Source organism: Varanus komodoensis, unplaced genomic scaffold, assembly GCF_004798865.1.
Source record: "Varanus komodoensis strain SLA01 unplaced genomic scaffold, ASM479886v1 scaffold31, whole genome shotgun sequence".
Classification (NCBI taxonomy): Eukaryota; Metazoa; Chordata; class Lepidosauria; order Squamata; family Varanidae; genus Varanus; species Varanus komodoensis.
In genome coordinates, this window is record NW_025335780.1 from 5,017,065 (window position 1) to 5,044,108 (window position 27,044).

At 40.1% G+C, this 27,044-nt stretch overlaps 1 protein-coding gene across 2 annotated transcripts in view; it reads right to left on the reverse strand.

The window, feature by feature from the left end:
• KLHL1 (kelch like family member 1) overlaps positions 1 to 27,044 on the reverse strand; it is a 144,709-nt gene that overhangs the window by 46,918 nt on the left and 70,747 nt on the right. For both annotated transcript variants that reach the window (XM_044437804.1, XM_044437803.1), the window contains one exon: positions 21,017 to 21,229. In XM_044437804.1, coding sequence (XP_044293739.1) covers positions 21,017 to 21,229 — 213 coding nt within the window. The remainder of the gene's footprint in view (positions 1 to 21,016; positions 21,230 to 27,044) is intronic.

Genomic DNA, 27,044 nt, shown 5'->3' on the forward strand with positions numbered 1-27,044 from the left:
TCTTTGTTAACTGGAACTCAATCAGTGTAACAGCTGATGTTTATTCATATCCATGTTAGTTCTAAATGAATCTGCAGACAAAAACTTACATGAATGATGCGCTTCCTTTACAAATAAGGACCAGGTACTTAGAAAAACTAGGTGCGACACTTGGCTGAATTCTCTGTCCCCCTTCTCCTTTACGGAATGGTTCCATTTTCAGGTTATAAAATTTGACAGGAAATTTAAAGAAAGTATGATTTCCGACAGGGAGCTTACTAAATCATTCTGTACCTCTGAGTTGAGTGTTTGCTTCCATTCCCTCACAAGAGTTCCAGCACATGTGCCCTGCAACCTTCTGTGCCCCCGCAAAAGTCTAAGAAAGGAGGTGCTTTGGTACCTGAACCTTCCAAATCTGAGGTGAACTGCTGCATGTTCCGTATTTCAGAAAGAAGTGTAGCCACTATCCTTCTCCCTGGCATTTATTCTATCACAGGAAGGGTTCTGTTGTTGTTATTGTTGTTTTATGGAGGTATATTCAGTTAGTTTATTTTAGACATCACTACATCTGCAGCCTGAAATGCGACAGCCCAGATACAGATTGAGCACCTTAAGTAGTGAGCTAGTTGGCACAACCCAGTGCAGCTCATCACGGACAATGTAACCCACAAAGACCCACAGCCATCACTTTGCATATAATGGAAACCGTGGCATAAGCCATGGTCTGTTCTAGCGTTAACCTTCACATAATCAACGCCCATCAGATTAGCATTATATGGCTGTGTCCAAGCAGGGAGTGGATATGCAAAAAGGTGGCAGCAATCACTGCTGTGTGGTGCGAGCCAGCCTCATATCTGCACGTGTGATTTCATCTGAAAGAGTCTCCAGCAACTTAAGGGTTGTTTCCAAGCTGAAGCGCATTGGCTAGGAAAGCCATAACGCCACTCTTTTGTGCTTGCAAGAGTTACACCACCCAGCAGTGGTCACGATTCAAGTCAGATTGTCTCAGCCACAGTCAGATTCAAGCTCCATCCATGCAGGAAGACCCAGACCCGGCCCAGACAGGGCAGAACTTTGAGAGCTGGTTTACTCTTCATTGGAAACCAGTGCAGGAGTTTGAATTACCCAGCATAAGCACGTGCGTTCCACAAGCCTTGCTACCTTCCTATGAAAACCAGCCTTCCTCTAACCCACTGATTAAAAATTAGTGTTGTGCTGAATATTTTGCTTCTTCCACCTTCAGCAGCTCATGGGAAGGTAGGGGAACAAAAGGAAAACTCACATAAGTGAGGAAGAAGGCAGAAAAGAAATTGGTTTCAGATAAGTTTCTCCTTGGGAAGAAGAGCATAGTTTCTGCGTATTTTTTCAAGGGTAGGTGATGGCTTAACTTTTTTTTTTTAACTTTAAAAATGCACCCCGTCCTTGCAGCAGCCTGGGGCCCTGTAAAAGTATTAATGGACGCCCTTTGGATTTTCCACTGTTTGTTGAATTGAAATGGATGCTACTGACATTGTTAGCACTTGACATTTGACACTGCAACGGGGAGTACTGCTATTGTGGCACAGACACTAAGCAAACAAAAACTGGCAATAACTGCCTTGATAACTATACACTCCCTTTGCTATGCTTTGCCTAAATAAGTACTGATGCAAGTCACTGCCTCCAAAAGTCACACACTGAAGTCTACCTGTGTGTGCTTCCAGTGCAATTTGATCTCAGATTAAATACACCTGTTTCTGGAAGGCCCAGAGCTTGTTGGAGAGCATACCTAAATAAACAGCATCACAAAAAACAAGGAGATATCAGAACAACTCCAGGATTTAGTTGTGCAGAAACATCAATCTGGGTTGGGTTACACAGTAAAAGAAATTTCTGAATTGTGAATATGTCTCAGAGGACAGTTACAAAACGGAAAGAATTTCCATAATTCATGTTGAGAAGCATACAATTCAACCATGAATCTGCCCAGAGATGGCCATTCACCAAAACTCAGTGATCAGGAAAGGAGAACATCAACCAGAGAAGCAGACAAGAGGCCAATGGTAACTCTATAGAAGCTGGAGAGATCTGCAACTGGGATGGCAGAAACCTTCCATGAGATGATTATCACCTGGACACTCCACAAATTGGGCTTTATGGAACTGAAGTTAAAAGAAAGACACTGTTGAGACAAAGCCATATCAAGGGCTCTTAGGAATTTGAAAAAAGGGATGTGGGAGACACAGCAAGCATGTGAAAAAGTGTCTCTGGTCTGGTAGGACCAAAATCGAATGTTTTGGCCCAGGTGCAAAATGCTGTGTGTGGTCCAAAGACAACAGTACGCACTGGGCTGAGTCCACTATCCCCATGGTGAAGTATGATGGGGCAGCATCATGTTGTGGGGATACTTTTCCTTGGCAAGGTCTGGGAAACTGGTCACAGTTGGGAGCAAGACTGATGGAGTTAAATGCAGGGCTCTTAAGAGAAAAACTTGTTTCAGTCTGGGATTAGGTTGGAGGTTTACCTTTTGACAGGACAGTGATCCTAAACACACAACCAAGCAACACTGGAGTAGTTCCCAAATGTGTAGGATGGTCCAGCCAAAGCCCAGATCTCAATACAACTGAGTGCAAGGCTTGGAGCCTGCTGTTCACTAATGATCCTTCTCCAACCTGATGGAACTGGTACAATTGTTCCAGGAAGAAAAGGAGCCAGGATGCTTTGCAAAGAAGCTTCTGCAGCCCAGGTACTCTTCCTCCAGGCCTATAAGGAAAGTCCTGCAGTCTCATGGACTTTGAGAAATGTTGCTGTGTTGGAGAAACCTTGCTGCAGAATCCCAAGCTGCTGCAAATACTTTTTTCTTAATTTAAAAAAGTGGGGATAGAAAAGATCTTTCATCCACCTCCTAAACTTAAAAGGGTATATGGAAAACCTCACAAAGAAGAACACAATTTAAAATTCTCCCCCTCTCTGAAAAGGAGAAGAAAAAAAGCCTATTTTGTCAGGAGAGAAAAACATCCTGAAAATAGAGGACAGAGCTTGGCACACCATTATTAAAAATATGAAAGGGGAATAGGAGCTATTAAGACTCAGAGATGAATTCAAAAAGGTTATTTACAATGTTGCCTTTTATTCTCTGAAGTACAAAGATGCACCACCACTTCATATCAAGCAATGGATCGTCAGAAAGTTGAGGAAATTGAGCCTTTGCTGGCATGTACATAGAAGAATGTGGATGTTGCATCCTGGCCAAGTTCTTGTGGAAGTAGAATGGTCACCCAGTTAGTTCACTATGTATAATTAGTAAATTATATGCAAGGCATCTGTAGAACACATTAATTGATTGGATAACTGATGTAGCTATTTTGAACAAGGGACTGGACAAGGTAGATCCACAGTAGATCATCACTTTGTCCCAACCCATTTAATAAATATACATGTCAGGGAACCTTCATTGATCTGAAGGCAGTATTTCAGTCAATATCCTGTACATGACTTTGGAATAAATTAAACCCCCAAACTATCAATAAAAGACTCCTCTTTTTCTTATATGTTTCTATAGTAACAGCTGACTTAAGTGCAATTTTCTACAGATGGACAACTTACAAGATCTGTGCTAGTCTTGAGGGGAGTCAGACAAGGTTGTATTCTGGCTCCTGCCGTTTGATCTTCGTATAAATGCTGTTGTCAAGAATTCAACATCTCCAGCGTTCCATGCCCCTAAATTGGCTACAAAATCTGTCTCCATCCTTGTGTACAAGATGGTGCTGTAGTCTCTCAAATGAAAGTGGACCTAAAAAGATTTCTGAGGGCATTTTTTGTTTTTGTTGTGAGCCACCCAGAGGCTTCGTTGCGATGGGGGTGGCATAGAAATGTTTTAAATTAAATAAATAAATAAATAAATAAATAAATAAATTTTATGAATATTGCCATACAGAAGACCCAGCTGAATCACAAGAAAGCTAAAGTGATGGTGTTCTCGAGAAAACACAAGGTCCACAGAATAAGTTAAAGTCTTTGACATCTTGGAGTGTTCTTTCAGCCAATGGGTCTTGGTGAGCCCATCAGAGATAAGTGGGGGGAAAGGCATCTCAGAGTTCTAAAACTCTGGCATACTTTTTCTACACAAAAAGAACAACTCTATACTTTCAGCATTTGATGTTTTATAGCCAAACCTTTAGCACAGTTACTTTGTGGGGCACAGATCTGGGTGGATGTCTATTCCAGAGACACAGACGCCCATCTAAATTTTTAAGACTTCTGTTCTATGCTTTGTTCCAAAGGCTTGTTGCATCTGGAAACTGATCTTCCTTCTATCGATCTACAGGCCTGGAATAGGACACTTAACAATCGGCACTGATTGTACTTAACTTCCATTGGGTTACATTCTTTGATTCTGCAGGACTCTTGTGAATGTACTTGAATGAAGCATATCATCTCACAATTTCAGTCTTCTGATTTATCACCACAGCACTTCTTAATGTTACAATTTGCCAAGGAAGACTTAATCAGACAATGCTTCCCTTATCTTGAACAATAGAATAATGTGGCTATTGCAAGACAAGTCTTCCCGTGCCATGGCTATTTTCCATCTAGGACTTTTTGATACATTGAAGCTTAACTTGCAAAATTTAATAGTGTTAAAACACAGATGGGCTTTTACTTATGCAAGACTGAATATGATCTGCACTTGAGGGAGAATTTAGAAAGAATTCCTTTGGAAAATCACTTTGGCCCACACTGAGCTGGCAGTATTGAAACAGTAGCTTGTGTATTTTTATTTTGTACTTTCTACACAGACCTAAGAAATGCAGTGACTACTCCCCTCCTGGTAACTGCTCCAGCTTGACCAGATACTGTCTATGTGTCTTCCCTTCTTGCAGATTAAAACAAGCAGGTCCCTGTGAAAACTGCGGCAATTTTAGCCAGTGCTATTAAAGCAAGAGCTACTACTGTATCAGAGCTCTGACTTCTCTAGGTTTGGAGAGGGCATGTGTAATGGATTATGGGTTCGTTTTGGTATTGGCAGTTAATATAAATTATAGAATGCAATTAGGGAAGTTTTAGTTCAGTACAATGTATGTGTTTGTGGCTGAAATCAGGCTTGTGGCTGATTTCTTGTGAAAGTAGGATAAAAGTAGCACAGTAGAAATATTTTGGTAGGGTCACTTCCGACGATAGTGAACAACATGATTAGGGATCATTAAGTGCAGACGTTGCAGGACTGCTGGGGAATGTATAACAGCAACATCATTGTTTACAAATGCGAAATGGCAGAGTGTGGTGAGGTCATGATAAAACCTAAGAAAAGTGTTTGAGACCTGAATAAGAAGCAGACAGGAAAGCCCATGAATCAAGAATATCTTATCAATGTGAACAGCCCACTTCCATACAAAGATATGGCGGGCATGTTTGCACGTCACACCAACAACCAACCCAGCTTTTGTAATCGCATTTTGGATACCTACTGACAGCCTCTTCAAAGTGTCCAAGCTGGCAGAGGTTTTTTTAAGTGTTTACAAAGAATGTGTGCTAAGTTGCTTTTTTTCCCCCAATTTTTTTAATTGACAGCTGGCAAAAGCAAGTGAGCTTGGTCTACACCAAGGGATTGATATTATTAACACCATTTTAGCAACAACATTCTTTTTCTTCTATTTTTCCTACTAACTGTCAGATAGACGACAGTCCTGAGATTCTAGGTACATAAGAAAGTGCAAAATTGTATCCCCCTGCCTCTCCTTTTCTGGAGAAAAGGAGCATTGACAGCTAGCTGTCAAAATTCCAGGTGCCCTAAGGTAAAAGGGAATTTTGACAGAGCAATAGGATGGTTTGGACTTGGAAGCCATATGTGTGCCAGTCACACCAACTGTCACAACTTAGCTTATTTGCGAGTAGCTTAGCATGTCATGCAAACTCAATGAACTTTCATGGCATTGCAAATATTTGCCCCAGCTTCTCCCATCCAAGTTCAGCTCTTTCTGTCTTTGTACCACACTGGCTGTACTTCAGAATGAACAGCGAAATCCACGTTCACCCAGTGTAATGACTAAGCTGAGACCTGAACTTCTTCTATAAAATTCGCATCCAACATACTATCTACCAGATCGTGAGTACACTACATAATAGTACATGCTTCTGAAACAGATTGGTAGAATTAATTCATTAAATCCCAAAGATTTATCTCAGAGCTTATCTCATTCCTAAAATATAGCAATTTGAACAATAACAACTGCAACAAAAATTAAACATGCTCTTGGATAACAGTCAGAGCTACTTTTACTATGTTCCTGGGATAAATTTAGAAATTATGGCTGTTGCTGATGCTGTAAAATTCTCAGATATAGTAAATTAACCCATAGCATTGGTTCAGTAAGCCAGCAAAGCAAATATTAGGCTCCTGCCCCTGTGCATTTCATCTTCCCCAAGTGTTACATGAAATAACTAAAATTTAATTAGCTGCTGCCCTAGCTCTGTCATAAACTTCCCTTCTATGCTATGTATCCTCAAGGGAGTTGAATAAATGGCTTGCTCAGAAATAAATAATACAAGATACGTTGCTATGGAACTCTGACAATTTTTCAATCAAGGGAAAGGGCAGTATTTTCTTCCCCTTCCTTTATATCGAGGCAACAGGCACATGTCCCGGCCTCACGTTGACATGTCTTTGCCAAACCCCTCTGTACCAGCAGCCAATTATATGGTGCAGGAAAAACAACTTGGGTATTGCAGAACTACCATTGGCCAATATACCAATAAAAAGAGTGGGATTTATATTAATTTGAAGACTGTTTTGGTGGTGTTATATTTTCTGAAGAAAGACATTTCAATTTATGTTAGGATACTCCAGTTTTCCCAGATGAATTAATCAGTTCAGAATTTCTATTGTACTTGGCCATTTGGCCTTATTTTATAGACCAGCATACCACAGAAAATTTACTTGTGATATTATATTTCACAGTGTGTTATATATAACAATTAAGAAAAGTAGTCTATATAGTTCCCAAGGAAATACTATATTTAATTGAACTGGTAATACACTGAGGTTCCATTGACCTGAGATGATGTATATGTGTTAGAAATATTTCTTCCTTTGTAATTGACTGATATAGGTGATATGACATACATTCATTACAATCATTGATTTATGATACAATTTGGTGCACAAAAATGAACGTGCATTAATTACTTATATACGATTTATGAAATGGTACTCTTTTGGGTAAATTGCACCTATATTAGTAAACTGAAATTATGTGAGGTTCCTTGAACCTTGTTTTGTTGTTGTGGCTGAATTCTAATTGGAAATCCTGTCTCTTTCTGGGCTGAAAATAGCAAGAATGTCAGGACATATGGAAGAAGTTCTAGATATTACAGAGTGGAAGCTGATGTTGAACACTGAATGGTCAGCTTAGAGAGACATCTAATTTACTAGCATTACAGATGCCAGGAATACTGCTAATTTGAGCTTTGGGAAGCCATAGAGCTTACTTCAAAGAAGTGGTGAATTTTATGGAGACCTAGATTCTTCTCTGGCTTGGATCAACATCCACAGTGGCCAGAAATGGGAGGGGGTTGGAGGAACTGTTTCTGCAGCTGAGACTTCCGGGATGAAGTAGGGAAGGAGCATCCACAGAGATTCAGATAAGGCTCTGCAGGTTTGATTTGGATGGACTAAAACCAATATTACACTGTTACAGATTTTAAAGAAAACAGTGATAAGATGGGTAAACAGGACCAACTTATTAACAGCCCATCTGAAATATCACCGCATATCATCTTCTCCAAGATTTGTCTCCTGTATTCTTCAAGGTACAGTTCAAAATTGCCAACCATTATCACTAGCTCACTTCGGTAGGAAGTACATGAAAATTAAGTTTTGGAACTTATAACTAGGAACTATGGATGGATTTCATCCAACATTAATTTTAAAAATATATACATCTGGCAACTATCCAACATCCAATCTGTCTTCAGATCATGCACAATTCTGCTGGCCTTTAGTTGTGACAAATGTGTTTCCTCATATATTCAAAGTCTAAATTCAGACTGGAAAACGTTTCAGCGTTGTGCTGCAGCTTTTGTAAGCATGCACATCTGAAGGTACTTGAAGAGGTCAGTTCAAGAGCCCTAACCTCTTTCAACAACAGAGCCAAATGAGGCATATCATTATAGGGAATAGGCTAGTAGTTGAAGAAGTAGGTTTTTAATGATCTAAGGGCTATAAAATTTTACCTTGGCAAAACGTCAGTGTGCAAAACTTAAGCAGATGAAATTGGTTATCCAGGAAGGTACTTTCACTGGGATAAAGTTTTAACAATTTAAATGATTGTACACCATTCAAAAAGGTCTAAGAGTATAACCTGATAGCAGCAAAAGAAGAATGAAATGTTAATTAAGAACAAAACATTCAAGTGAAAGGTAAGCACAGGAGATGGTGACAATTAGATGTCTTTTATTAAGATAAACAGATATGGCACAGGATCTTATGCATATTAAAGTAAAAGGGCTTGTGTTGAAAGAATATTAATTGATCGGATGGAAATGGATAAAAACAGACAGACATTCTAAAATGAGGTTTAAGTGATTTAGGCTATAATCCTATACACGTCTCCCTGGGAGTAAGCCTCAGTGAACTCAATCAAACTTATTTCTCAGCAGGCACATATAAGATTGCACTTTTAGATATACATTCACTGAATTTAAAGCATTTGGAATAAAATTCTATATATCCTTTCACAGCAGTAAGACCCACTAAACTCAGTGGGATTTGTTTCTGATTAGAGATGCAGAGCTTTACACTGTTAGCCTGTAATCCTGAACACAGTAAACTTCTAAGTATGGATGCACAGGATTGCACCATTAATTTCAGGAAAAATATGAGTCAAAAACAGTTTCTTGCCTCTTGAAAGAGGTAATGTACTTATAAATAATAATCCCACTGAGTTTTATAAAGCCAATTTAATTTATTCATCAATGCTTCTGTGTGGTTAAACATTTTGTGACAAATTGCAAAGGCAAAGAGAGGAAAAATACTTCTGCATTTTAATACCCAAAGATCTGCCTGTCCAGGATATGTTTTTCTTTCTTCCAGCTAACATTAGCAGGCCACTTCTTGAATTTCCTAATGACAATCCTCTTTATTAATGGAACTGTCTCCTTTGTTCCAGAACTGGGTTGTCATCAGCACATCTGATAAGCAGTCAGGCACTGATAAGTAATGGATGTGCCCTCTCTTCTATTTAAGGACACCAGGACAAAAAAATGAGCCTGCTTTACTGGCCTTTTGTTCAGCATTCAGTCCAAGCAGATGCCAATGGAAAGCCCATGAGAAGGCCATGAAAATGACACAGCCTCCAGCCTCCAGTTAAGTGCCTGGAGACAGCAATGGGATCTAACTTACACTAACAAACAAAGGCAATGCCTGCAGGAAAGGGCAAGGTTTGGAAGAGAAACCTTGCAGGCAAGACGGCAAACAGCCCTGGGGAACCTCAGTCCCCTGGACAGAGTTCTGATCAGTGTAAAGTAAGAGAGATAAGCAATCTAGCTGATCCGCTACCCAAAAGGCATAATCCAGTGAGTAGCAGTGTTGAAATATGAACCTACTTTTATGGGTGATAAGAGTATTTGCCAAGGATATGTAAGCCCGGAAAAAAATGTAGGTCAGCTGACTTTAGCCAGGGGCCTTCAATCCCCAGGCAGCTTGGCCAATGGTCAAGAATGGTGAATGCCCAAAGCTTTGGGGGCACAGCGGGTGGTTGGCGGATACCCTTCCATCACAGTAACTTTCTTTAGCCGTACAAATGCTGTTTCTCTTTAAATAAAATTAAATGAAATATTTTAAATATTTTCTTAAAACATAACCACTGGTTGTTCTTTCCTCCCTCACACAATACCTGTGGACAGCGCTATATTGTAATGTATGCACTGCATTGCAGGAACAGTCTTCAAAATTAATTTACTTATATTTCCATTTATATGGTACCAGTTACTTTTACAAGTCCCTTATATGCCACCAATTCTTTTAAAAAATGAATGCTACCCTGATCACTAGCATTAATCCCACTAAGTCCAGATTTCATGGAATTGCCTTTATAGGCAGTGATGCTAAGAAATTCTGGACATTTCTCGTTCAACCAACCAGAAGGCTTTTTGGCATTACTTAAGAGAGGCTATCGTCTGTACTCACTCGATTGGAACCATAGTCATTTGTGTTTAGATTACACCCACTGAAATCAATGAAGCAACATACCTGAACAGGCAGGTAACAACATGAGGCGAAAATCAAAACCTCATTAAAACAATCCTAAAACAAATAGACTGGAATTGCAATTCAAAACAGAGCCATAAAATTGGTGTGACATGCCACTGGTACGAATGCCCCCACATTGCTTCTTCAGCCTTGTGGAGCTTGGAAGACTCCCTGGTTTACTGGAAGCTCCAGACAATAAAACAGTCAGAGGACAGCTAAGTATAAGCATCACAGCGACATCCAAGGGCCCCAGGAATGGATTCAGCGGGTTAGGCCAAAGCAACACCTGAACCACTCAGAGAAGCTCAGCTGGGTGGATACTCAAGAATTCAGTGGGAATGGAAAAGTACATGTGTGCATGCTCAGTCACCTTTGTAACAAGCCTTGCAATAAGTGTGCAAGATATTTTGGGGACAAAGTTGCTCATCTTAATCCCAGTTTGAGAACCACTATTGCTGCTGTGTGTGTTGATGTGTCCTTGCATCATGTTTCCCTCCCAGCCCCTTAGAGTCTGAGCGTGTGGACAAGATACTGGTGTGTAAATAATTTGCCACATGCTGTCCTGACTCTTCTCCTTCATGGCTTACTTAAGGAGGACTGACCAGATACACCAGGGAAGAGGGGGATGTACCATTGCATGAGGGTGTTGCCCCACTAGTTTGGAGGAAGAAGAACTATACCCTAGATCTAGTGCCCAGTCACAGGCACCCTATTTCTGAGTAAGGTGCTAAAGAGAAGGGTGGGATCTTGGCTGCAAATGCAAAAGCGATTATTTGAATCCATTCCACTCTGGATTCAGGCGAGGGGATGGGGTAGAATTGTCCTCGGTCTTCGGATAGATGATTGGCTCTGGGAAAGAAATGGAGGAAGTTCAACCCCGTTATTTGTTTGGGATTGCTCAGTGACTCTTTATGGATGCCATTGGTCACAGTATCTTTGAGGATCACTTCTACAGGCTGGGAGCTGGAGATAGCGATTCAACTCGTATGTATGGGATCAGTTCCAGCAGTGAGTGACTGAATCTTGGCCCATGGCAGTGGGACTGTGCCAGTTTTCCCAATTTGTATTTGCAATATTTAATTGTGTGTTTATGGCAATCACATAGGGGATTTTTAATATTTAGCAGTATAGATAATAGTACAAATAATAAATAAGTAACAGGACACAGTCCAATCGCAGCAGAAAACTTTCTAGGTTATCATCAGTAAGTCTGGATCCAACCATATGCATGCATGCATCCATCCAAATATTCTCATTGCATTCTGAATATTAATACCTTTATTATTTTCACCTGTTTTGAACCTCGTCAGAGTGTCCATGCATAAACTGCATAATAAAGGAGAAGAATCCATTGAGAAGACAATCATGTCAGGGAAATTTGAAGGAAGAAGAAGAAAAGGAAGACCAAATACAGTATTGATTCCATAAAGAAAGCCACAGCCTTGAGTTTACAAAAGTTGATAAGGGCTGTGAAGGGAAGGACAATTTGGAGAGCATTCAAATCATATGGTCATCATCAGACAACTTGATGACATGTAACAACAACTACATGAACTTTGCTTAAGATATCAAAACCAAACCATTACTTTTCAAATTATTTAATCTGTTATGGGGGAAAAACTCTCTCTCTCTCTCTCTCTCTCTCTCTCTCTCTCTCTCAGTGTTTTCTTCAAAGAAAGTTTCATAAACAGGTGTGATTTTGCTGTAATATGTGTTTGCATTTTCAAGAAGACATGCCCTGATCTTTAATCACTGTAAATTTTGTTTGAGGGAGTGGGAATGTGAAATGCCCTGTATTATATGGCGCTCTTTATAATTTTGAATTATCTTCCAATTTTAAATATATATTTTAACCCCCCCCCATTTTGTTTTCTCCAGAACACCACACAATTATAACAGGAACACTTTTTCTTCATCCCTTCAGACCATTCTGGATTCTATTCTAGAAGAACTTAAGAATCCAGAATCCGTTGAAGCACCTCTTTGCTTGATGGCACATGCATTAGAAATGCAAATTACCTTCACTATCCTAATTGATCCGGTCTCACCTTAACCAATATTCTGATTTAGTTTGCTAGCACTAAAATAAATCCAGTGTAATTATTCTCAATCCCTGCCTGAATCTATTTTAATTAAAAGCTGGCACTTCTCCATTGAAAGCTTTGGGCAGGTTTATCTGGATAAAACTTTAAATGTAACACTTTACATATGTAATCTCACTTAAAAGTAAAACTCTTAAAAATTAGAATAATAATTTATCTGGTTTAGCTTTTGGTTTTCATCTGAATGGGCTATTTACATTATGTTTTTACTTGCAATCAAAATGTGATATGAATAAGTATAAAAAGCAGCTTCAGTGCTTCAGACCAGAAAGAAATCAAAGGCAGAAAGAATCCCCTTTGTGCCCATAGTAAAACAGTTCCATGGAGAATTATGAAAGTATGCAAGATTCTGTACTGTCATTCATAATTATTAATTCAAGACAACACCACAACACCTGTTTTACTGCGAGCATTAAAGAACACTTACTCATGATGCCTGACTTTTCTTTTGCTTTCAGATCTCAGGGTGCACTCGCTAGGGAGTTAGCTCTGCTGAAACCTACTTCCAAGTATATGCCTATTATGCCTTGACAACTCATGCAGTCAGTATGAGAAGACTGAAGAGAATCTGCATGGAACATTGTTGGCGAATGATTTATATAATCATGGAGCTGAGACTTGATCTGTTCTACATTGAGCTGTACTCTTTTTAAAAGATAATTTGCATTGCCTGAGCTTTGCCCAATAACTGGGGCAAAACAACCTTAGGAAGTCCAAGGATCATTTTCCCCCTCACAGGCCCCAGTTTGCTTGTTGTTGTTGTTAGTCGCGAAGTCGTGTCCAACCCATCGCAACCCCATGGACAACATTCCTCCAGGCCTTCCTGTCCTCCACCATCCCCTGGAGTCCACCTAAGCTCACACCGACTGCCCCAGTGACTCCATCCAGCCACCTCATTCTCTGCCGTCCCCTTCTTCTTTTGCCTTCAATTTTTCCCAGCATTAGGCTCTTCTCCAGGGAGTCCTTCCTTCTCATTAGGTGGCCAAAGTATTTGAGATATTTGGTACCCTCTGCCTTTCTGAGCAATTTTTCAAATATCTTACATATTTGCATATTTATAGAAATTTTTTCGTAAAGGTGATTTTCCCCAGTGAACTTGCTTGGTTTAAGTTCCTCCAGCAGTCTTCTCTTCCTCCCATGAACTTGTTGAGAAGGAATCAGCATTATTTTAGGAATGGCTCCTTTCTGTGCATCAGTAGATATTTGCTTGTTGTTGTTGTTAGTCGCGAAGTCGTGTCCGACCCATCACGACCCCATGGACAACATTCCTCCAGGCCTTCCTGTCCTCCACCATCCCCCGGAGTCCACCCAAGCTCTCACCCACTGCTTCAGTGACTCCATCCAGCCACCTCATTATCTGCCGTCCCCTTCTTCTTTTGCCTTCAATCGTTCCCAGCATTAGGCTCTTCTCCAGGGAGTCCTTCTTTCTCATTAGGTGGCCAAAGTATCTGAGTTTCATCTTCAGCATCTGGCCTTCTAAAGAGCAGTCAGGGTTGATCTGCTAAGCAACCTGATAATTATCATTCTTTTTAAATGGAACGATGGTGTCTAGAGCACTACCGAACATAAACCGTCATTTTTAATGGTTGTTTAGTACCCTGTGGTGCTCCAGATGCCAGTTTGGTCAATTTTTCCCCAGGTGGAAACAGCAGGCCATTTGTTGGCCTAGTTCCAACTTTGCTAATAGAACTCCAGTTAGTTAGTGGCTTAGAGAACCTTTCTTCAGCTTTGGGTGATGCACCCACAGAATCTCCTTGGGAAAAAAGCTTGGTCACTTGTTTATGCCATAGTAAGTAATTTGCTTGGTCACTGTGCATCCCAATACATGCAAGCAAACATCCATATACATATAACTATAAAGAGAGAGCCTCAGCTACTGGATGGTATAAAAATGAAACAAACAACAAACAAATGTGGGACTAAATGAAGTTTTGCAAACCTGTGGCATGTGCATTTATGCACCGTACTTCACCTAATAAGAAAGCTGTGAGTATTAACATGGTAAAAATGTGTTTCGAACATTCAATTCTGGCTTTTTAACCTGCACAGACTTAATTTTGCTACACTTCATTCTTAACACAAGCAAACATGGTTTGTTTAGAATAGCAACTGCCTACTGCAATTTCTGCCCACTTGATACCCTCTAGATGAGTTGGTCCAACTCTCACCAAGCTCCTAGTGGAACTGTAGAGCAGAACCGAGCCTGGTAAGGCTGGGGAAATTCATCATGTGATTCTCCTAACCCATAGACTTTATTCTTCTTCTTAACCAGTCTGGGAAATGGAAAACCCACAAGAAAGATAGCTAACTCAGAGAAGCTATGATTAAGTCAATTCCATATAAATAGTAGCCATGAGTTTGTCATTATTTCATTTTTTGTCATTATTATAGTGTGCCTTTATTTTTATATAATAGACAAAATTCAGATCCATTTTTCTTTTTATCCTGTCAACCGAAGTATCAGTATGGGGAAAGATTCATTGATAGCATCTGCAATAAGCAATCAAATTAAGCTGAATCTATTTTTACACCATTAACACTTCCCCAAAGATTATGATTTAATGAGCCCATCTATTAAAATGTTCAATATTACCTAGTAAAATAGGTCCCTTGTTATCCTTAGCATCCCACTTAAGTCCTGGTTTAACATGATTGTCAAATAAATGCACACTTCGCAGCATCAATTTGTTTAGTTGACTACTGGATATAACTGAAGATATTCTCCAGGCATCCAGGAATGGATGAGTATGTCTTACGAGAAACAAACAAGGTTTTACACTAGGGAGTTCCTGTAAGAAATGCCACCTACCAAATCAAATGTACATTATCGGTCACTTTTTGTGACCCATTCAGGACTTGGTGGACTTCTCTGTATCTGCCAGATGTGATGCTGAAGGTTAAGAGCTCCTGGCAACAGAAGGTGATGGGCGAGATTCATGGCCGTGCAGGAGTTTGAACCTGCAGCTCACCTGCACTGGTGCAGCAACGCAACACGTGAACCACCTTGGCTCAAGCATGGTTGATGGGTTATGCTCAACTGACTAGGTCAAAAGTTAGCATTCAGGTCTGACCACACGGGTTCATTCAAGCCAAGGAACAGGCTGCCTTGTAATCGTTATTGGTTGTTTTTATTTTGTAAACCACTTTAGGATTTTTTTGACATGAAAAATGGTGTAGCCAGGTTTTATGAACTGCTATAAACTGCCCAGAAACCTTTTGGCTATAGGGTGGTATAGAAATGAATAAGAAGAATAATAGCAATAATATATGATATAGTATTGTTTATATAATTCATAATTATGATAATTGACAACATTTATTAATGATTAAATATTTAATTATGGAGTGTTAATAAATTGACAATAATGTTATTAGTTATAATGATGCAAAATAAATATCTTAGCAATATGACTGCTGCTGGAATAGGAAACTTTTTAATGTGAAACACAATTATGTGAAGCAGATGCCCTGAAAATATAGATAGCTTCTATCATCCCCACAATATACTTTATGGGGACGAGGAATGTTTGGTTGTTTTAGTTACATCAAACTCTGTGGGGAACCACTTAAAGGAAAAGTTGCTGCACAGCAGTGACAGAGCTCCGTGTTCTAGCTGACAGTCAGTTATAAGGTGGTTTATTATTTGGGCCTGGAATAATTTCTGATACAATTTTAAAAGCCATACAGAAACCGCAATTCAATAAGACATGTATTACAGTCTCTAAATCCCCTGATCCACAAGAACAACAATGAGCAATAATGACTGTTTATTGGATCTCCTTTCTAGCCTGGCAGATGGTAGAACTTTCTTATGGGCCAATGTAAATGCAACCCAAGGCTTGTAAATATAAACAGCTTTTAGCAGTTATCTCCTTTGCTCCCAATTGGGAATTTAAAGCCAGAAATAGAAGGTCAAAATATAGCTGCCAAGGATATTACTGGTTGCCATTCAATATTGCACAGTCTTAATAACAAAAACTTATTTTTTCTTGTCTGGAGAAAGAAATTTCACCTGGAGAATTGCTCCTTTCCATTATTTTACAGCATTCATCCTGGTGTTTCAGGTTTCTTCATGTCTTGCCCCTCTGTCCCCAATACTGAACACATACATGAAACTGCTGGGGCAGCTTGTCCACCATTTTCGGCTTCAGCACCATCAGTAAGAGGACAATGCCAACCTTCTCTCTCCTTCCTGTCTAAATCCACAGAAACTATTTTAATTCTATATCCATGACTGATGTTGGTGTGAACTGTTCGAGGGTGAACAAAAAAACTGAAGTTTAATTCAGGCTTGAGGAGTTGGCTGAAACGGGCTCAGTCTACACTGAATGGGATTAAGTGTCACCTTGAAAACCTCAGTTCATACTTTGTGTCTATTTCTCAATTCACTTTTGAACTTAGATGCTTTGATGGTGCTCTGGTAATCAAGTTGCCAACTATACCTATTCTGGGGATATTAGATTTGGTCATGATAACACATGACTTATTTATTTGTTTCTTTGTTAAAAGATTTTCTAACCTGTCCCTTACAAACATCTTGGGACGGCTTACAATACATAAAATAAACAAACACCACACCATCCAACAGTTAATATACTAAAACCCCAGTTAAAATAAATTAAACATTAAAATAGCAGGAAAATAAAAAGGTTTGTTAAACCTTCTAAACAGTTAGATCCTGTTTAGATGACTGCAACACAATCTATAGGTGTCTGCCTTTGGTGACTGTTCAGAAACTTCAGCTGGTCCAGAAATCTGTGCCCAGTCTCTTTATTGGCACTGGTAGAAAAGATAATGGGCCACCAGTTAACTAGTCAAAGCCAACCACATCTTGGGACCGCATTATTTCTTACGAGTCTGCTGGGTTTTAAGACTTTTGAGAAGAAACCTAGAAGAAATTTGGGGAAATGAGGAAGGTGGTTTGAAAGAAGGCTTTCTCAGCCACTGGTAAAAAGTGCAAAAACTGTGTGATTTGAGGAACAGTGAGGTAAGAGAAATGCCAGTTCATTATGGGGTGTGATCTCAGGAAAATACATAGCATGTTAATCTTAGCATCTCTAGGAACACAGTTTCTCTTTCTATGCTTAAGCGCTTTATATAACTGCCCTAGAAATACTTATTGGAGGGTAGTATATAATTTCATGAAAACAAATCAATAAATTAATGCATACATACACACATACTATAATGCTATTGTTCTGCTTTTCCAAAGTCCCTGTAGAGAATGCTTCTGACTAGAAAAGGGAAAGCTGTAGTGCTTAATCACTAATCTGCTTCACAAGAAGACAAGCTGACCAATAATGGAGCTTTTTCCAAGCAATTGTTCCTGCCCATCTACACTCCCTTCCATTGCTGCCTCTTCCATAGAAACAGATAACTTGCTAGCCAAAGATATGACTTTGGGCAGATATGGAACTTAGTGTGCTCCTCTCCAGTAGGAATGCATTAAGAATCAAAACTAAAATTAATCCAGGATGATGTAGGACCTCCAACACAGTGCTTCAGAGGCTGTAGAACAAACTTAGCTTGAAGTCTGGATAGATACTTCACTGTTGTCATCCATAAAAATTCACAACCCTTCTTTGATAAATTTCAGAAGAGGTAAATTGGTATCATGCAGCTGTGTTAAGAAAGGTGCTTCAGGTGAAATAGCAGTGTCCTATCACCCAGAAATGACAATTTTTAAACATGTCCCTTCCTCTTTTTGGTATTCCATAGACAGAGGATACTGAGATACTTGCTATCTGTGGTGCAGGAACTACGGAGTGGGGAAGATACTGTTTTACTAGAGATGGATTCCTGGAGGCAAAATCATGAATCCACAGGTCCTACAAGACTTCTAGAATTATGGGAATGAAAGAAGAACATAGTCTTCTTTCCACAAAAGGAAGTCCACAAAAAAAGAGAGAGCTAGGGATCATGCATAACTGTATATGCAAAGATACCACATTTGCAATGTTGCTAGCAAGAAATGGTTGATGACAGAAAAATGCTTATCAAAACATTTTTCTTGATGTCTTGGTATCCCCAAAATAACTGAAGAAAAGGAAGAAAAAGTACTGAAGATACATTATGAATTCATTGTCATTACCCTGACATTTTGTATTGAAAAAGGACCTGATTATACATACTTAACAAAACAAACTTCCAGACTTCTGCTTTAATTCTGTTCTCCACTCCTCCAGTTTGCAAGGTTTACACTGATAAGGCTGGGAAGTGAATGGTCATCTGGGTCAAACTGTACATATGTGTAAGACCAAGAAACATGATAGCTTTTGTCTTCAACCTTCACTGCCGTGGTTTCACCTCATTTTCATTTGTGGCTGCTACAGAATGTTCACATTAACTGTATTTAGTGGACAAATATTTGGGAAAGAACAGTACATGGAATTCTGGGGGCGAAAGTTGCCCATTGTAGCGCTTAAGGTTTCTCACTGTTGCACAGCTATTGAAAAAAGTGATACTATCAACTGACGAACTGATTCTAAAAAAGATATTGGACTGTGCCGAAATGGACAGATTGACTTTGTCTCTGAAAGAGAAAGAAGATACAGACTTCTATCAAACCTGGGACTCTTTTTACTATTGGCTAGAGAAACGGGTTATGCATTGAGTTAAATATGTTTATAGTTTAACATAAAAAGAAAAAAAAATGTGGGGGGCTGACCCAGTAGGTCTGATATTTTTGATGATTGATGACTTTTTAGTTCCTTTTCTGTTAGGTTTATTAAGAATAGAACTTATTCAAAAAAAGTGATACTATCAGATGCCAAGTGATTATAAAATGTTATGCCAGTGTGAAATTAATTCAAAAGCATCTAGGTCCTTTTGGGACAATGTACATGGGAAAATCCATTGTGTTATCAAGTGAAATCATTTAAGGACAGAATTCAAATCAGCAGTCAAGGCCGCATAGAATCTGTATAAGCAGCCAAGCAAGTATCTAAGGAAATAATTCAAATAGATCAAGACTGAGCCCATGCTTGTGCATTTATACTCATATGTCTGCGTTTTGCTGTGGAACAAGCTTAGCAATTAGTACAGTGATTAAGTGGTAAAACCCCCCGAATACAAACACATTGATGGGGTTTGTGCTGGAGGTGATGGAACAGGATAACAGTTTGGGGTTTTGGCAAGCAGCTCAATGCAAACATCAAAACAGTGTGCGTCATCTGTGAAGAGGCACATTTCATGCTAAGGATCATTAGGAAAACTGTCCATGTCTAATGCCTTTATATAAATTATGCCATGGCCACACTTGGAAGGCTGAGTGCAGTCCTGAACAACTCAAAAGGAAAATGGTAGAACTGCAAAAAGGTGTGGAAAAGACCCATGGTCAGGGGGCTGAAGGAAGTCCATGAAGCAAGACTAGAAAGCTTGGAGTTCTTCCATTTAGGAAGGGAGGAATATGAACCAGCTTTGACAAAAACAAGGGTAGAGAGGAACTGCAGGCCAAACTATCCGGAGGGTCAGAAGTTGCCCAATCCTGCCTTATAAGATTCTGTCTCAATTTCATGGCAGTCATGTGGTCCTTTCCACTTGCTATCTAGATTGCCTGTTGCACGTCAGCATTCTCGTGGCGAGCTTCATGGAGGGGGGAGTCTGTTGTAGTACGTAAGAGGTCATCTCAGCCTGTGCTTTGGAGCTATTATGTGGTAAGTGTGCGTATCCCTACCAGTGATGGCTAATCAGCTGGCTCCGGGCCACAGCCTCTCGCTACATTATGGCCCTGAATTATGCAATGACTGATGCTTGACACCGCGACTGGAAACTATGCTTAGCAATATTAGTTCCCATGGTGAATGTAAATCTGTATCCTGGGCCTCATCCAGCTCTTCAAAAGGTTGAAATGGTTTTAATATGAATTGCCACATTCCCGCTCTGTCTGCCAAGAATGGGAAGTGACAACACAGTGATGCAAGTGCCATTATCCCGGTCTCTCCGCTGTATATTTTTCATTTCCAGGATGCGTGGTAAGACAATTGCCCAAATAACGCTGCTGCCGTTATGTGCACACTGGTTGCTTTCCTTAAAATCCCACAGTAAAATTCGGGATGCCATCCATTATACCTGGAGCACCACTGCAGGACAACTCTCCTACCAGAACATGAGTCTGAGTGGATCCACAGTTCCAGCAGCTCACTCAAAACAACGTGGTTTGATTTAGGCATAACGAACTGAAGTTTGATTGATTTCAGTGGCGTACTCTAACTTGGATTAACTATGGCTCAAACCCAGTTTGTGCTGTTACTCTGACGTTGCTGATTCTTAGATTTGCACAGGAGAATATCCCCATGATTTCCCCATTTCCTAGCATGACTTGCATATCATCTAGAACTCTTTCTGTTACTTTCTGTCACTTGCAATCCAGATATCATTTTTAATGACTGCACACACATTTATACACACCTTCTATGTGGTACATAATTTATATTGCCAGCTAGAGAATATATAAGAAAGCATATCTTCAGCCTTGTTTACTCTAGTTGCACCATAAGTATATCTATGACAGAATTATAGTCAGTTTACTCTGTGTTCTTTCTTGACATGAAATAATGTTTCCCCTCAAAATACAGACATTTAATCATTGACTAAGGCATTCATTTTGGAAATCTAACTCTTTTAGGAAGCAAAAATATGATTTGTGTGATTTTTAAAAAGCAGAAACTGTATGCATTTTAATAAGCAGAATAAGGAAATAATTTACCTGTGGTGGAAGAAGTGGTAATCGGATATAAGCCAGTAACATACTCAGGTCAGTGCATCTCCTTTGCATGTCATATTTAACCCACTTCATTAAGGCATCAAAAATGGTCTCTTCATCCGGGACATTCAGATCATCACTGGCAAGAAGCTTATGCAGTTCCTCAGCTGGTAACAGTAAAAATTCTTGATTCCTAATCACCTCCATTATGTTCTCCTATGAATTCAAAAGAATATTCCAGACTTCATTAATCAGAGTTTAAAAAAAATAAAATGACCAGACAAACTGCTAACAAGATCTTTGAGAACCAAGCTGAACAAATGTAGAACATCTATAGATGATTTCTGAAGTTCTACAACTTAGTTTGTAAGTCTGTGAAACTTAAAATGAGTTAAATACCAAAAAATTACAAATACAAATAACTCTTTTATGCTAAAATGACAGGCTCTGAGGTCTGAGTAGCTAACATGTTCATTTTAAGAAATATTAACAGAAGAAATTAGTACAGTGGTACCTCAGCTCACGAACGCCTCTGTTCATGACCAAATCGGGTAGCGAACAAAAATTTGACTCAGGTTGCGAACTCCTCATTGGGTGGTGACCGTGATCGCAGCCATCTCTTCACCCCACCCTGAGTGGGGAAATTGGTGCGATCGTGCTGGGGGCCGGGGGGAGATGGCCGAGACTGTCCCCGTCTTCCCTGCATGAGCACGCCTGTGATTGCGCCCATCTTTCCTGCAGGAACACAACCACAATCTCCGCCATCTCCACCCCAGCATGATCGCGCCCATCTCCCCCCGAGCGCGTTCATGCCCGTCTCTCCCCCTCCGAGCATGCCCACGTTCACACCCATCTCTTCGCCCTCCTAGCGCACCAGCGATCATGCCCATCACCCCCCCCCCAACACTCTGGGATGACAGGCACGTGCAGGGATGAGGGGTGTGATCTCAGTCATGCTGGGGGGGTAGGGAGATGGCTACGCTCCTGCTCGGGGTGGGTGGGGACATGGCCGCGATCTTTGTTGTTCTTTGTCACTTTGCTTCACATTTTTCTGATTTAAAAAAAAAAATAGTTACAGAACAGATTAACCTTATTTACACTGAACCTTATGGGAAAATTTAACTTGGCTCATGATCTATTTGGGTCACAGCCAGAGTCCTGGGACAGATTAAGTTTGTGAACCAAGGTACCACTGTATTTACTTTTTTAGTTTGCTATTTGTGTAAACGTTTAAGATTAAGTTTGCATGTATATACTAATTCACATACAATATTATTGTTATTGTTATTATTCCTATGCTTCCAAATATCAGAAGTTCTCTCAAATTACAAATGTGCATAAAACAAGCCAAATTTGAGCAAAACAATTAGCACACACATTCTCTTAATTAAACTTATATTTTAAAAGCTGTGCGGCATTCCTTCTTTGGAAAGCTAATTGCCTGGAGGTTTTTTCTGATGTTTTCCCTTAACCACCATCTCAGGCATTTCCTCCTTCAAAGTCTGATTTTAGCTAGGATGTTCATGGGGGAGCAATTCCTCCCTTCTTTTCACAGTGTTCTGTCACCACTTTCTGAACAGTATGAGCTAATCTTTGGTATTGTTTTAATGTTTGCTCTAAATAGAATTACTACACATTATTAATCGCATGCTCAGATATGTTACGTGCATTAGCAAAGATTTTGACCTGCTTGCTTTAGTGTGAACTAAATCTCAGGTATTTAGGGTTAGGCTATAAAAAAAAATCTGACTCATAAACAGCTTAATAGTATGCAGCAGGGGAAAATTTCATGCATCTTCCCAGTAGCAAATATAAACTTTCTGGACCATAGGATACATTTTCTGTGTTTTAATTAAAACAAACTGAAATGTTTCACTAGACAGTTTTAATCCAGTGTAAATAAGTTAAAGACATTTAAGGGGCACACAGTGTGATAAGCAACCACAATGTGCGACAATCTCAGAGGTGAAGCAAGGAAAGACAGAATACGTGAAAAGAAAAGAAAAGAAAAGAAAAGAAAAGAAAAGAAAAGAAAAGAAAAGAAAACTACTCTTTTCTAGCATGGCCAGATGCTTAACTGCCTTTTCAACCAACTTCCAAGCTTTTTATGATTGGCCTCAAAGACCAATTAATAATATGCAAACTGGACAGCCCAGATTTGGAAAATTATATGAAAATGTTTACAAGCAGTTAGGTAACTGGTTTTTATTTACTTTCTCTTCTTTACTGTATAATGTTCAAGAAATATTAACTGCAATGTTTAAAAGATTTTCTAACACAACTTCAGCTATATTTGGTTATCAATTATAACACCATTATAAAAAATCAATTTCATTTGCTAGTCAGAAGACTAAAGGCAAAGTTTGAAATTCTATTCTAGCAAGCTTGTATCACTCCTCCAAGCAGAAGTGTTAAAATGTCCTTCATAAATTCACAGATGTGAGTGCTCTCTTTGGAATCTATGCAAACATAAAAATGATATTTAACAAATGAGATCTGTGTTTGTTTAGGAGAAGTGCAGTAACTGGAAAGCCTCAAAGACAAATGCTAAATTCTGTTTTGAAATCTTTTCAAATGTGGTTGCAAAGTTCCTTTCGCTTCTTTATGTGCCTTTTCCACATTACTTCCCTATCCTGTTTGCCAGAAAAAAGTGTTGGAAATGATCTCACAGGTTAGCGTGCTTATCTTAGACGCAGTTCTTCAGGTCCAAGGCATATCTTGCTCAGCATTCTGCTCTCACAGAGGCAAACCTGCTGCCTTGCAAGTTCACAGACCAGACAGGACCACCCTCCTACTTGAATTCCCTAGCAAATCTACAGAGCTAATTCTAAAAGTAACATACAGCCGTCAGGACAAGCAGTGACTGATAGCCTTATGTTCCATTCATTTGTCTAATCCCAACATACAGCTGTCTAGGATGGCTGCCATGACTACAACTTGAGGTAATGATTCCCATAGTTCAACTACGTGCAGTGTGAAGAAGTACTTTCTTTCATCTGTCAGAAACCTCCTTACATTCAGCTATCCACTTTCCGTTATCTACCTCTGTCATGTCTCATCTTCCTTGTCTTTTTTCTAAGGCAGAAAACCCCAAACATTAGAACCTTTCCCATAGGGCAGGTCAGCCATTTTTCTTGCTGTTTTCTGAACCCTTCCATCTCTGCAGTTTTAGAGATGAGAGCTTTAACAAAGAGAAAAGTATATAAAATTCATATACAGTTTTGTGTTGTATTCCTTCCCTGCTGATTCTGAGTATAGAATTCTCATTTTTGACAGCTGCTGTACACTTGATTGATGTTTTCACCTAACTGTCTGCAACCCAAGGATCCCTCCTGATCAGTCACTCCTAGCTCAGACGCCACTGAAATGTCTATAAGCTGGGATCTTGCCCTATCCTCTTATCATTGTATAGATGCTTTACTTGAACTACATCGCTACTCTTCTTTATCCAGCTCCCCACCAGTATCAGTTGCCCCCTGAATTCACAGGTTTGCAATATGCACTCACAAAACACCCGACATTATGGTCCATCCAAACCAGAGTCCTTTTTTGTAAAGGAAAAGCTACCTGTGTTTTTCCTTCACTTTTGAGAACTTCCATGTTCCTTTCCAGCAGGAGTGAACAGCATCAGTCAGATCACTGAAGGCACACAAGTAATTTCCTACCTGTATAGCCCCACCTCTTCTTCTGCACAGCCTATACATGGGTTACTAGAAACACAGAAATATAGGAAATCTTTATGCTGAACACTGGTGCACCTAGCGCAACTGCTATTCAGGGTTTCTGAAAGAATCCTACAGCTAAGCTGCAGTCTCAGATGGTACAATGTTGGACTAATCTACATAGCTATTTTTAAAGAAAGAAGCAACTGCATCCAACAAGATCTCTATTAATTATTTACTCATTAAACTCTTTTCTAACCTGTCCACCACTAGCGTCTCGGGACAGCTTACAATAAAAACCACTGGTAACCTATCTCAATAGTTGGATTTTGAGAATGGCAAAATTGTTCCACTCACACATGCAGATGGTCAGCACCTTTAAAATAGTGACTCCTGGCCAAAGAGGTCCTACTGTTGACTCTTCATAATATTGTGTGCTTAAAATCATCCAGTTCTTCGTACCATTTCCCTTATTTCATCTCAGTTTTAAGGTTGAGTCAAAGGGCATTTGAACAAGGATGCTCAAGAATCTGTTTGAGGATGGGAGTCCACTGGATTCCCTGAGCTCAGCACACCTGAGTGTGAGTCTTCACACTGGGCCTGACTCTGAGTTCATGCGATGTGCATCCAGCATTTACTGGCACTCACCAGGAATTGAGCCCCACGTGCTGGGCAAGCAGTGTACCTCCGAAGGTTGGTTGCTGGGAAAGCTGGCTGCCACATCCAAAACTCCACCCTTCCCACATGCGTTGGTACACCCACTCGCAGCACCCCTCTTCCGCATCCTGACGCCTCTCCTGATATGGAAGCTTGAGCAACTGGGGATTGGCTGAGAGAAAGTCCAGGGATGCTGAGTTTGTCCCAGCTCTAATCTGAACAAACACAGTATGTTTCTTCGTGCGTATTTCTAACCTCTGTTGGTGTGTCCACACTTCTCTCCAAAGTTAATTTCAGTAAAGGTAGCGATAATCTCTTCCTGTTGAAATGTAGGAAGCTCTGAGTTGAGTTATCCCTCCATAAGTACCTCACAGGCTGTCACAAAGAGGAACCGCAAGACCTCTTCTTACTGATGTCACAGTGTAGGACATGGAATAATCAATTCAAGTTGCGACAACCCAGATTCAGGCTGGACATCAGGAAAAGCTTCCTCACTCTCAGAGCAATACGATAGTGGAACCAGCTGCCTAGAGAGGTGAGGGATTCTCCCACACTAGAGAGCCATCTGAATGGGATGGTGTAACATGGTGTCCTGCAACAGCAGGGGGTTGGACTCGATGTCCTTCACGGCCCCTTCCAACTCTACTATTCTACGATTCTATGAAACAGGACATCTATATAGCACAAGAAAAAACTAACATTTGCAAGTGGTGAAATATGTAGATGAGTTAAATTCATAAAATTCTTCTTATTACTCTGCGTGTTTTAAAAGGGGGAGAGAAAGTCCCCTAGTACCACAGCTGCTGGAGTCGAACAGTTATGCCATTGGCACTGTTTCTTTTAGCACCCAATTTTTTGTAAAGGATTTCCAAGTGATAAACTAACCTGTTTTGACCTTGCTTTTAAAAATTCAGCAGGCTCACAGAACAAAATAATAAGCCTGCAGGTACGTGAAGGAGCATACCTTTCCACAGTCTAGTTTCAGAAGGCACCTTAAGGGGAAGAGGAATATCCCACTCACATATGCGAATAACCCTTCAAGCCAAGCCCAGCTGTTTTTCAATTAACTCTTTTCTGCTGCCCAGGAAGCTTGATTCTGAAAAAGAACACTTTAGTGATTCCCCCAAGCCAAAATTACCATTTCTCTTTCTTTGAAGTGCCTACAGCCCTGAAGGTAAGGAATACTTCATCACTGGCTAACAACCCCGTGCATTTGCCACAACGGTCTCCAGAAAAAAGACAGACAAAATAGCTCTGAGCTGGTCTAGCCTATTGATCTCAATCTCCACTACCAGCATCCACAGCCCTCCTTTTCTACACATCTATATTAATGATAGAGGTGTGTGCCTAACTGCTCCATGACTATGAAAGCCAGGTACTGAGTCTTGCCATGCATAGGAAAGGGTTGCTAGGGACAGGCACCGCAGTGTCATTAAAACGCATAAATTAATTTAAATGTGTCTGTGTGTCCACCATCTTCAGTCCCTTGGTGACAGATCTCCCTACCAATCCATAGCTTTGAGACTGAAGCAGCTTGAAACTGGGTGGCAGGAAAGTGGGAAATCCTCCCTTAAGGCTTTTCAGAAATCCACATGTTGGAGGTCATGGCTAAATGTACCAGGACCTGTGGCGTGAGTGAGTGGGGTGGCAGGGGGTGACACAGGGCTAACTTAGCCTGACTGCTTCTCTGTATCAAACAGAAGGTGATTCCA